Source organism: Schistocerca piceifrons, chromosome 3 (genome assembly GCF_021461385.2).
Source record: "Schistocerca piceifrons isolate TAMUIC-IGC-003096 chromosome 3, iqSchPice1.1, whole genome shotgun sequence".
Taxonomy (NCBI): Eukaryota; Metazoa; Arthropoda; class Insecta; order Orthoptera; family Acrididae; genus Schistocerca; species Schistocerca piceifrons.
This window is the reverse complement of record NC_060140.1, coordinates 532,884,835-532,898,035: the sequence shown is the minus strand read 5'-3', so window position 1 is coordinate 532,898,035 and position 13,201 is coordinate 532,884,835. Positions and strand designations below refer to the sequence as shown.

General features: G+C 45.0%; 1 protein-coding gene across 1 annotated transcript in view; it reads right to left on the bottom strand.

Moving 5' to 3' along the window:
- LOC124789980 (large neutral amino acids transporter small subunit 1) overlaps nt 1-13,201 on the bottom strand; it is a 361,571-nt gene that overhangs the window by 233,236 nt on the left and 115,134 nt on the right. Inside the window, exon 2 of the mRNA XM_047257523.1 lies at nt 5,306-5,552. Coding sequence (XP_047113479.1) covers nt 5,306-5,552 — 247 coding nt within the window. The remainder of the gene's footprint in view (nt 1-5,305; nt 5,553-13,201) is intronic.

Genomic DNA, 13,201 nt, shown 5'->3' with positions numbered 1-13,201 from the left:
AGTTCCACCGTGGCCTTAGAAAACGTGCGAAATCTAAGCTAATGTTCAGAAAACTTAAGTTGCGATTTTTCATTTTGGGGAAGCGGGTGCTAACATGCAGCCGGCCGGAGTGGCCGAGCGGTTCTAGGCGCTACAGTCTGGAACCGCGCGACTGCTACGGTCGCAGGTTCGAATCCTGCCTCGGGGAGGGATGTGTGTGATGTCCTTAGTTTAGGTAGGTTTAAGCAGTTCTAAGTTCTAGGGGACTGATGACCTCAGAAGTTAAGTCCCATATGCTCAGAGCCATTTGAACCATTTTTTTGCTAACATGCAGGGCTTGTAACCCTTCGTTACACATCTCATCTTTTTTGAAACTAAATTTTTTTTGAACTGGCCATAAAAATTTCCACATTTCATATGAAACCATCAATTCCCGTTTTATAGTAGAGAAAATTAAATAAAAGACTAATAAGAGCCAATGGAATAGTGTGTTATTATATAGGCAAAGTAGCAACAGGCTTTATTCAAAAAGTTTCTAACGAAAGTCCCTCTTGTTTCACATCTATTATATAAACCCACCGAACGTATTGTTAACGTACTTAGCGCTTGGGAGTGTTTGTGTTCGAGATTTTAGTGTCGCGAGTATTCGTGTCTCCTAAGTTCATGCGCCACTGTGTGAAATAGTGAAATTCAGTGGAAGCCGGGCTAGTTAAAGGTAAATTTTTGTTCGTTTAATTTATTGTCAAAAGTATGAGAACTGACTGAACTGAGATAAATGACATCCAGCGAACATCTCAATCAGTTAAAAATCGATATCATTAATTCCAGTTTAAGAACTTCAGTTGTTGGCGAAGATACTTCTCAGACATCACAAGTCAACTTTAGTTGCGATTATTGACCCTATTTATTGTCCAGCTAAAATGTGATCATTCATAGTAGTGAATCATATCAAAGAAACTGTGTTAATAAAAACCGAGTTAAGGAAAAGCTGTAGTGTCCTACGTGTTCGAACAATGTATCACGAGAAGTGAACGTGTATTGGATTATCTCTGGATGATGATAATAATAATAATAATAATAATAATAATAATAATAATAATAATAATAGTTTATTCCTCATTAATATTGAAGGGAAACATCTTTTCGGACAAAACATCGTGCTGTGTCAAATGAACCGTGTGTCTTTTGAAGGAATTAATTCCGTGAACATGTACTGCGCTGATCAAGGATATCAATTCATTTCGAAACGCAAATCGGGTGCCTAGTAGGTGTTAATGAGCATCTTTGGTAGCAACTGCTAAACAACGCAGCTAGACGATAGTAATAATTAGAATCTAAACTCATTAATGAAAGAGACTTTAAAAAAACGTTTGTTTAACCCCCAATACAGACTCAAATTAGTGAAAAAAGCGGACATTATCAACAAATAATGAATGCAATAACAAACTGTGGTGTGTCGCCTCGCTTTCACGTATATCGACGAGGTGAAGAATAGTGGCTGAGCATAGAAAAAGGACATTAGACTTCCGCTGACCGTGGAAGTTTCCAGTAAGCAGCAATAGGAGGAGATACGGGCTGGAACCTGAACACGAAATTCGATGAAAAGCAACTTGGTACATTATAAGTCATGTTTCGTTAGGATTAAAATGTTGGACGATGATTCGGTAATTTATTACTACGCAATTTGTCCGGTAAGCCATAGCAAACCCTTTTAGAATACAGAGTTGGAGAACACGGTGCTCGACTTACGACTAGGTTTCCCAATTCGCGGCTGCTTTCGGTCTAGAACGTGACCTCGCCACGTGGCTGCCTGTGTGCCAGCTCTGAAGACTCCAGGGCGTGGTGACCTGATCGCCAGCAGAGGCTCGCAGAATTCCGCAGATGCCAGCGCGCCCCGGCAGCCCATAATGAATTTGAGGCCATCCCCAGCGGCCGGCGTAAAACGACTCCCCAGACGAGGGCGGCGGCTGGTCAGGCTGACAACGAGCTCCCCTTCGACCTGCTTATACCACCCCTCCCACTGAGGAGATGGCAATAAAGATGAGGCAACTGAACTGTACTCTAGGCTGGTTGACACATACACAAAAAATTAGCTTTAATTTTGGTTACCTTACTGTCTTGTCAGCAACAATACAAATACGCCTAATCTGAAATATTGTTTTTCTGATTCTGTCACTATGTTACTAAAGCACCGGTAAACAGTCACATTTCGATCGTTATTTGATTTATTGCTAGATCCGACGCAAATATCTTCATATATTCATTGTCCTCATTTTACATCAGGCAAAGTCAAAACTTACGGGACTATAGCTGCTGTTTGCAATGTACCCAAACCAGATCATATTTTCTGCACAATGTCCTCCTCGTGGAAGTAGAGATTTGTTACGGTACGGTGAATAAAAGGTAATAAAGACTGCCTTGTTTTTTACGTAGTTCTCAGTTCCTTTAAAGTAGGTATTTGTAGAGCATTTTAGTAGGTAGAAAGCAAAGTAAGTATTTCAGTAATGTCGGGCATCTCCGTTGCACAGGCAGCTGCATTCTGCGGCAGTGACCTAGTACAAACGCCCTGGCACCAGACACTCAGACAGTAGTTAGTCTGGTAACGCGCGACCCTTTTGTCTGGCGATGCGCCCTCCAGACGGGGGCAGACGCACGAGGAGTCTGCCAAAGGACGCCGTCAATACCAGAGGGAGAGGGGAAGGGGAGAGAGAGAGAGAGAGAGAGAGAGAGAGAGAGAGAGAGAGAGAGGGTGAGGTTCCGGAAAGACGACATTTTACTTATGGAGAGGCATGGCTGACATATTACCGCTTTTTATTTTAAAAACAATCAGTTTTTTTCAGTTCACCGCTTTTTATTTTAAAAACAATCAGTTTTTTTTTCAGTTCACGAAAGATCAGTATTTGGCGATGTTGTACGATGGCTGGAAGAAGTATTAACTCTTGGATTGCAAAGATCGAAACGTGGCAGTTAACATTTATGAGTGTGGCACGGTAACTTAGAAGTGGAAGAAGCAGCAATGAAGAACGTACAACTATAGCGGTGATGTTTCTCAAACGGCAACCGCCTTTCATTTCCAGACTTCAGAAGGTACAGTAACTGTACCTGCGTAGATACAACTCTTTCACATACTACTTACTAAGCGGCTTTCAAAGCATCTGCAGAATCTACGACAAAGTACTTATGGGTGCTTCCCAGCACAGGGATGCGTTTTCCATTGATGTGGAGAGTGCAAGAATCTACTTCTGCTGAACCATAGACTATGAAAACCAATATGCAGGAATCACATTACTGCTAATTTTAGGATTTCTTCGCTTGGCTATCTTCCACCTTTAGCGAAGAAAAATGTTAGACGAAGTAAAACAATTGTATTATCTGTGGAAAGCTTTTTATTTATGTAAAACGAAATCGAGGCTATAGCGTGGATATGTGACTGACACGAAAACCTTAAGTGATAAACGCCCCAAGTCGTCACCAACGGTAAATGTTCGTCAGAGAGAAAGATACCGTAAGGAGTGCACCAATGAAGTGTTACACGTCCACTCTTGCTCTTTGTATAGACAAACGACCTGACGGATAGAATGAACAGCAAACTGCAAGTGTACGCGAAGTTTGAGGAGGATACAGGACGACATGGACAGTGTATCTCTTTGGTGTGATGAATGCCGACGCGCTATAAATTTAGAAAAAAAATGGGTTTAATGCGAATCAGTGGGAAAAACCATCCTGCAGCTTTAGAATACAGTGTTAATGGTGCGCTACTTTACACAGTTGCGTCCGTTAAATATCTAAGTGTAACGCTGCAGGGTGACATGAAGTGGCAGGAGCACTTAATGGCTGTTGTAGGGAAAGCGAATAATCTACTTCAGTGTATTTGAAGAGTTCTATGCAGGCGTACCTCATATAGGCCTCTAAGAGACCGCAGACGGAACAGATATGCGACCCAGTCGAGTTTTTGGGACTCCCACGAGCTCGGATGGAATCTAAATGTGCATCTACATGGATACTCTGCAAATCTCATTTAAGTGCCTGGCGGAGGGGTCATCGAACCACCTCCTCAATTCATTATTATTCCAATCTCGTGTAGCGCGCGGAAGAAACGAACTCCTGTATCCTTTCGTGTGAGCTCTGATATCATGGTGATCATGGTGGCCGTTTCTCCCTGTGTAGGTCGGCGTGAATAAAATATTTCGCCATCGGAGGAGGAAGTTGTCGATTGGAATTTTGTGAGAAGATTCCCCCACAACGTAACACGCTTTTGTTTTAATGACGTCCATCCCAAATCTTGTATCATTTCAGTGAAACTCTCCCCCCCCCCCCCCCCCATTTCGCGATAATAAAAAACGTACTGCCACTCTTTAAACGTTTTCGATGTACTGCGTCAGTCCTACCTGGTAAGGATTCCACACGGCGCAGCAGTATTCTAAAAGAGGACGGAAAAGTGTAGTGTAGGCAGTGTCTTTAGTACACTCATCATTTTCTATGTGTTCCCTCCAATTTAAGTTGTTCGTAATTGTAATTAGTTGAATTTGCAGCCTTTAGACTTGACTGAATTATCGTGTAACCGGGGTTTAACGGATTTCTTTTAGCACTCATGACGATTACCTCACACTTTTCGTTATTTAGGATCAATTGCCACTTTTCGCACCATTCATTATCTTTTCTAAATCCTTTTACAATTTGTTTTGATCTTCTGATGACTTTACTAGTCGGTAAATGACGGCGTCATCTGAAAACAATCTAAGACGGCTCCTCAGATTGTCTCCCACATCGTTTATATAGATAAGGAATAGTAAAGGGAGGGCCTATAACACTACTTGGTGAACGCCATAAATCGCCTCTGTTTTACTAGAAGACAAGGAAGCAATTTAGAGGCGTGTCGCTGTATATCTTACCGCTAGGCTAGGTCAACATGCCTGTGTAACGGAAATGCTCTGCGATTTCGAATGGGAATACATGATGCGGTGGAGGGGGGGGGGGGGGAGAAGTTCTTTCCCCGAACCCGAAACTCTACTGAGTATGCCTGTAGAACCGCGACTTGCGACTGTCTGCAGCACGATCGTTCTGCCACCAACATCCATCTCGCATAAGAATCTGAAGACAAAAGAAATGTCGGCTCGTGCGGAAGTATGTACACAGTCTTTTTCCCTTGCTCCATTTGCCAGTGGAAGAGGGAAAGGAATGACTAGCATCCTTCGCCAGGCACCTTATGGTGGCTCTAGCAGTGTATTTGTAGCTGTAGACGGAGTGAAGGCATAACAGTATAAAACTTTTGTATTTTAAGGAGGAGTGCCAGAGTGGAGATGGTACAGCAGGACTGGGTACTCACTGATGCAGCACACGGCGAGCAGGCGGCCAGCGTCGTCCGGCGGATCGCACTCTGGGAAGAAGGGCTTGAGCACGTACACGCTGAACGTGAGCGCCACGATCGCCTGCGAGCAAGGCCGCACGATCATGCACTCGATCCAGAGCCGCACGAACGCCAGAAACGGTCCGAACGTCTCCATGATGTACGCGTAGTCGGCGCCGCTCTTTGAGATCATGCAGCCCAGCTCGGCGTAGCAGTAGGCGCCCACCTGTCAACAACAACAAAAATCATGACGTCATTTAATCGCCGCCCGCCACCTTTAGTACTGCGCTGTACGTAAGGCATCCTGCAAAACTGCGTGAACAGCAGAGTGTACACATACAAATAAACTTCAACTACTTTAATGGGTCATAACATTTGAACCAATCGTTTCACCATATTCTTCGACGTTCTGTGAAGTGTATCCTCACCAGCATAGCTTATTTCGTGCGTAATAGCCTCACGGAATTCTGCAGTTGTTCATGGTCTCTTCTTGTACATTCGGCTTTTAAAGATACCAAAAATGTTCAAATGTGTGTGAAATCTTATAGGACTTAACTGCTAAGGTCATCAGTCCCTAAGCTTACACACTATTTAACCTAAATTATCCTAAGGACAAACACTCACACACCCATGCCCGAGGCAGGACTCGAACCTCCGCCGTGATCAGCCGCACAGTCCATGACTGCAGCGCGTTAGACCGCTCGGCTAATCCCGCGCGGCTTGAAGATATCCTCCACAAGAAAAAAAGCCGAGAAGCGCGGAATCATACAGGACAAAGGAGGTAATGCGCAGAAACGACAGTCAACTTGACAACATGGTACGCTATATCTGATTCTTCCAGAGCTACTAAGATCATTAAAACAACATTTTCCGTTTCCACGAGCTTTCCGAAGGAAATTATGACTCACTAAAGAAGTTCAGGTTTATATGGATCGCGCTGTACATTTGTTGAGGTTTCTTGGAAAACGTCAGCAGCAGTAGTAGTAGTAGTAGTAGTAGTAGTAGTAATCGTTGTCTTCGGTTCTAAGGCTTGTTTCATGCAGCTCTCCACTTTAGTAAATCGTGTGCAAACGTCATCATCTCTGCTAACTAGTGCGATCTACGAGGCTGCTATAGCATTACGCTTACAGCACTCCGCTGTAGAAGTGGCCTGCAATTTATTCTCTGAGAAACAAAGCTGCTTTAAGTGATAAGAGTGTACTGGACCGGTTCTCTGAATGTGTCAACACAACGGAACGAAAGACGACGTCAACGTCACACACTTAGACCAATACCCAATGGTGAAGCAAAAAGTCGGATCTGCTGCACGCCAAATACGCCAGTTCTGCCCAGGGCGGACATTCACACAAGTAACGTAACTGGGAAATAATTAAATAAAGAAAACCTACTGACGATGGAGCAATAGCAGAGAAAATGCTTGAGCAGAAGTTGTTAAAAAAGTGCGACCGGCGAAATGAAGAAAGACAAAGTACTTCGCCACGTCACATTGATCCGAAAAGAAGTCTGATGTACTGGAAATCGCAAGTGGCAACTAGAAGCAGCATCCACTGATCTGATGTACTATAGTACTTTAATTTTCTGCACTCGCAGCTTCGTCTGAATTTTTTTTAAGAAAAGCATTTTGATCCACACTGTTAATCTACGTGATGATGTTTGTTAAAACTGAAACCGGTTGAGAATAAAAATGTACACGTACAGCTGGTGGCTCAAAATGCTTTTCTTCAAACGCTACTTAGGGTCAGTACCGCCATACCTGCTGCCGCTCGCCACCTCCCTACTTGTGGCACGGTTCATTTTAAATAAGGATTACCAGAATGAGACTTTCACTCTGCGGCGGAGCGTTTGCTAATATGAAACTTCCTGGCAGATTAAAACTGTGTGCCGGACCGAGGCTCGAACTCGGAACCTTCGCCTTTCGGCGTCAAGTGCTCTACCGAGCTACCCAAGAACCCGGCACACAGTTTTAATCTACCAGAAAGTTTCATATCAGAGCTCGCTCCGCTGCAGAGTGAAAATATCATTCTGGAAGCATCCTCCAGGCTGTCGTTAAGCCATGTCTCCATAATATCCTTTCTTCCAGAAGTACTAGTTATGCAAGTTTCGCAGAAGAGCTTCTGTGAAGTTTGGAATGTAGGAGCCGAGGTACTGGCAGAATTGAAGCTGTGATGACGGGTCGTGAGTCGTACTTGGGTAGCTCAGTAGGTAGAGCACTTGCCCGCGCTAGACAAAGGTCCCGAGTTCGAGTCTCGGTCCGACACACAGCTTTAATCTACCAGGAAGTTTTATTGATTACCGATTTAGCGTGCTACTTGTTAACAAATTGACGTGAATGATTGGGAGTGGTTCTAAAGCAGTTACCTTTTCTTCAAGTACTTGATAGCCCCTCCCGCCGGAGGTTCGAGTCCTCCCACGGGCATGGGCGTGTGTGTGTTAGTTTAAGTAGTGTGTAAATCTAGGAACCGATGACCTAAGCAGTTTGGTCCGTTAGGAATTCAACACACACTTGACGGTCGTAAATATTTACCCACAAAATTACTGATTTTATCATTAGTGTTTTTCCTTATTCTGCAATGTCTAACAATTTGGTTCAGACACTAAGAGAAGCAGATAGTTTAACTGAATTACTTCCTTTGATTAGTAGCAATAGTGGCAGTAGCCCGCAGGCTAGTTTTCGTGGAAGCCTATATTCTTGCAACCTACATCTATCTAAATCTGCTAACAGTATTCAAGTCTACGTCTATAATTTTTAATGTCCTCGCTCCCTGAACTTCGTTGCTTTTGTTTGATATCTCAGGACGTTCCAATCAAATTCTGGTTAGGTTATAGAACTAAAATCTGCCACACGCTTCGATTCACTGACCTTTTCACTGTTACCCGACCCAACCATCCTCTTACACATCAGCTACTGCCCTGGTATTGGATCCACGGAGACCTGCCGTTCTCTTCCACCCGTATTATACCTTGTGCAGTGGGTTAGCTCCTCGGTAAACATGTTTCCGGCCGCCTCTAACAAATCTGGTTAGGAACCTTCAATGTTGACTCATCACGCAATGCTTCTTACATATTACATATCTGTGTAGATCAGCTGCCGCCCTCCCTTATGCAAAATCCCAGGTTCTCAGAAAAAAACTATTTATTCATATTCCTAACAGAGAGAAGCAGCATGATTGCGGAGCTCATGGCCGTCCTATACAAGATACACCGATGAACCAAAACATTATAACCACATGTTTAATGGCGTGTTCTTCCACTTCTAAAACACAGTACAACAGAGTTTCTGCTAGGCGTGGATTCTACAAGTCCTTGACAGAATTCCAGAAGTGTGTGGCACAGATATCTACGCACAGGTCAAGAAATTACGGAATGGTGGTTTGCGGGTACGCAGCTGGTGCACGATATGTGTTCGAATGGGTTCAGATCAGGCGCATTTGCTGGCCAAGACATTAAGGTCAGTTCACTATATAACGCCCCGCAAACCATCGTAGAATGATGATGATGATGATGATGGATGATTATTGGTTTGCGGGGCGCTCAACTGCGCGGTCTTCAACGCCCGTGCACATTGCCAATCTGTGCACAGTCCAGTCTAGCCACTTTTATGAATGATGATGGAATCATGAGGATAACACAAACACCCAGTCCCCGGGCACTGAAAATCCCCAACCCAGCAGGGAATCGAACACGGGATCCTGTAATCCAGAGGTAGCAACGTTAACCACTAGACCACGAGCTGCGGACCCATTGAACGATTCTGACCTTGCAACACAGACAGTAATCGGTTACCCTGCTTGGAAGATGTCATCGCCTTAGGGGAAGACATCAAGCATGAAGCGATGCATGTGATCCGCAACGATGTTGACGTAGTTCACTGTTGTCATGATGCCTTCGATTACCATCATGGATCCCGTGGAAGCCCAACTCAATGTACCCCACAGCATCCCTCACCGACGATGGCGCGGTGCATGTTTCGTGCAACCCTGCGCTTGGATCGCGGCTTGTAAGGACCCAACCATCGACCTGGCGTAACAAGAAAAGCGATGCATTCGACAGGCGACACGTTCCTATCGATCCCCAGTGAAAACTCAGTGATGCTGTGACCACTGCAATCATAACTGGCGATGTCGTTGCGTCAACACAGGAACACGTAGGGGTCGTGTGATGTGAAGCTTCATGTTCAACAATGACCTTTGAACGGTGTGCCCCGTAACACTTGTGCCTACAGAAGCACTCTTTCGTCAGATCTGCCACAGATGGTTGCCTATCCTGGATAACACAGTGCGCAATCCTCCGATCTCTACGGTTTGTGATAAGACGTGGTCGTCCAATACCTTACGGGATACTCATTATTTCATCATCCTTCAGCTACTTTTCGTAGGTGTTCACAACAGTAGTACTCCAAAAGGCGACCCACTTCGCTGTTTCAGAGATTATTGTTTCCAGCCGCAGCGCCACAACACTGTGCCCTTTGCCAAAACCGTTTATATCAATGGATTTCCGTATTAGGGGCCCGTATCTTCGCTATTGTGACTGCCAGTTCGTCTCTGTTCCGCTTACATTCTTTCCTTACTGTGTCACGTGCCCGCAACACCACCGAGGCATTCAACTTCGAGGTGGACAGTGGTGAGCCGGCCAGTGTGGCCGAGCGGTTCTAGGCGCTTCAGTCAGGAACCGCGCAACCGCTACGGTCGCAGGTTCGAATCCCGCTTCGGGCATGGATGTGTGTAATGTCCTTAGGTTAGTTAGGTTTAAGTAGTTCTAAGTTCTAGTGGCTGATGACCTCAGATGTTAAGCCCCATAGTGCTCAGAGCCATTTGAACCATTTTGACAGTGGTGATAATATTTTGACTCATCAGTGGTTGTATCCATCGATAACTTTTCTGATCGCTTGTAACAAAAGCTTCATACGTCATACTCAGTAATACACTCGCTGTTCCAGAAAGTGTGGAAAAAAGGTCTTCAGCTCTTGTAATACGAAAAACTTACAGGATCATTCAAACTTTGGTATCGATGCGTGAAGAAGGCAAACCTATTGTCTTCGGTTTATAGCCATGAGACGCCACCTGTCTCGGAAAATGTTAAATCATGGCACTTTGCTATTGTCCTTCTTAACAAAAAGATACGAAAATCTCATTCTACAACTACTTTTAGTTGCACTCGAAAGCTGAAGTGCAGCTAACGCATGAACTACATGCGACAACTCTTGTTTTGTGTAGATGTTAATTTTTGGGCGTTAAATCAAGTCCTCCATTAAGCAGCAGAGTAACCGCGTCTTCAAACGTTTCTGTAAGGGTAAAGTGAAAGATTATCAGCCTGTCTCAGAGACGGAGTTGATGTCAATGAAATTTTATTTCTGTTATGTGGTGCGTCTTGCACAATATCGCATGTCGTGTGCATGGAATATCTCTGTTTATAAATTGTTCCCTTTTTATGGGTGTTGCGTTGGGTGTCTGTACAGCGGAAGTAAAATAATGCATGGCGGGCGAAGCACGGAGGAAAAAGCAGCAGTTTAGCAGTCAGGGAGAACATTCCTAAACGACAGAGGCCTAGTGGCATCAAACGTGGTCCTTAATATTTTCGAGAGAGAAATTGTCAGAAAGTACGAATGAGGCACGGTAAAAGTGAATCGTGGAGTGCGTGAAGACTGAAAAATAAAATGAATTGAAGCGTTTGAGATGTTATGTTACAGAAGGATAGTGGAAATTAAGAGCGCTGATAAGAAATGAGATTTTCCGATGAATCGGCGAAGAAAGGACTATGTGGAACAATTTGCTAGAAGAGACAGGATCGTAGGACATCAGAGAAAATCTTCCTTGGTACTACAGGGAGCAGTCGACGTGAAAAAAACATTGGGGGGAAGAGGCAGAGGTGGGAGTATATACAAGTAATTGAGTACGTTGGATGGAAATGCTTCTCAAACAGTATGATGAAGAGAGTGGCACAGGAGAGGAAATCGTGGGGAGTCTCATGAAACCGAAAATCCTCACAAAGCGGCTAATAAACTTTCCATTACGCCAAGCAGAATCGTTCCTATGAGAACATTTTGTAAATGAAATTGCGAGCCTTTCTCCCTTGCTTTAACGCTGAGTGTATGTGTAGGCAGGCCTGACTGCAGACAAGAGGTGGGGCGAGGGTTTCCAGTCCAGGCAGCTGCGCCCCCTTGACAGCAGCAGTCCCCCTCCCGCCATTGTGTCGGAATCCTGCAGGACCCGCCTCCTTTATCCCTAGGGACGCCGCCGCTCCCCTCTCAAAATACCAGGTCAGCTAGACACAGCGCGCATGCGCTCAGCAGAGGCGCGCTTCAGCACAAGAGTCCACTCTAGAGTAGCTACAGCCAGATCTCCTGCCTGTCGGGTCACCCTTGGCGTTACATGATTTCCCATCAGCTAATTTACATATTTACACGCTGTTATAGTGATACTGTGTGGATGTGGCTGTGATCACGAATTATAGTTATAAATCTTTTTAGTCGAGTATTTTGGGAGTTGTAAGAGATCGAAAGTCGTTGAAAAGAACCTAGTATTCCAGAATGCATTCCGGTTTCTATGAAAACTAAGCCCATTGAAATTTGTTAACAGTATTACGGCCTACTTGTCCACCGAAAGCCCGGAAGTGCTCACTACTTTTTACGGCCTAACTGCACTACGAAATCCCACGTCCGCCACAGTATAGATGGCCGCTTGAATGACCACCCTGCCGGAGTTGGCTGTATCGCCTTGTCTGTGCCGGTTGGCACAGGGAAGGAGGGCCACCAGTGGTCGATATAATTCTTACATAGGAACATTGCACTGGTTCCAGTCCTTGTAACGTTCAAATCCTGGTTTTTCTTCTTTGATCATGAAACCGCTGTCCTAATATGAAGAAAATGCGTTATGTTTTTTTTTTTTCACCTTTTACCTACACTACTGGCCATTAAAATTGCTACACCACGAAGATGACGTGCTAAAGACGAGAAATTTTACTGACAGGAAGAAGATGCTGTGATATCCAAATGATTAACTTTTCAGAGCATTCACAATAGGTTGGCGCCGGCGGCGACACCTACACCGTACTGACATGAGGAAAGTTTCCAACCGATTTCTCATACACAAACAGCAGTTGACTGGCGTTGCCTGGTGAAACGTCGTTGTGATGCCTCGTGTACAGAGGAGAAATGTGTACCATCACGATTCCGACTTTGATAAAGGTCGGATTGTAGCCTATCGCGATTGCTATTTATCGTATCGCGACATTGCTGCTCGCGTTGGTCGAGATCCAATGACTGTTAGCAGAATATGCAATCGGTGGGTTCAGTAGGGTAATACGGAACGCCGTGCTAGATTCCAACGGCCTCTCATCACTAGCAGTCGAGATAACAGGCATCTTATCCGCATGGCTGTAACGGATCGTGCAGCCACGTCTCGATCGCTGAGTCAACAGATGGGGACCATCTGCACGAACAGTTCGACGACGTTTGCAGCAGCATGGACTATCAGCTAGGAGACCATGGCTCCGGTTACCTTTGACGCTGCGTCACAGACAGGAGCGCCTGCGATGGTGTACTCAACGACGAACCTGGGTGCACGAATGGCAGAACGTCATTTTTTCGGATGAATCCAGGTTCTGTTTACAGCATCATGATAGTCGCATCCGTGTTTGGCAACATCGTGGTGAACGCAAATTGGAAGCATGTATTCGTCATCGCCATACTGGGGTATCACCCGGCGTGACGGTATGCGGTGCCACTGGTTACACGTCTCGGCCACCTCTTGCTCGCATTGACGGCACTTTGAACAGTGGACGTTACATTTCAGATGTGTTACGATCCGTGGCCCAACCCTTCATTCGATCCCTGCGAAACATTTCAGTAGGATAATGCACGACCGCATGTTGCAGGCA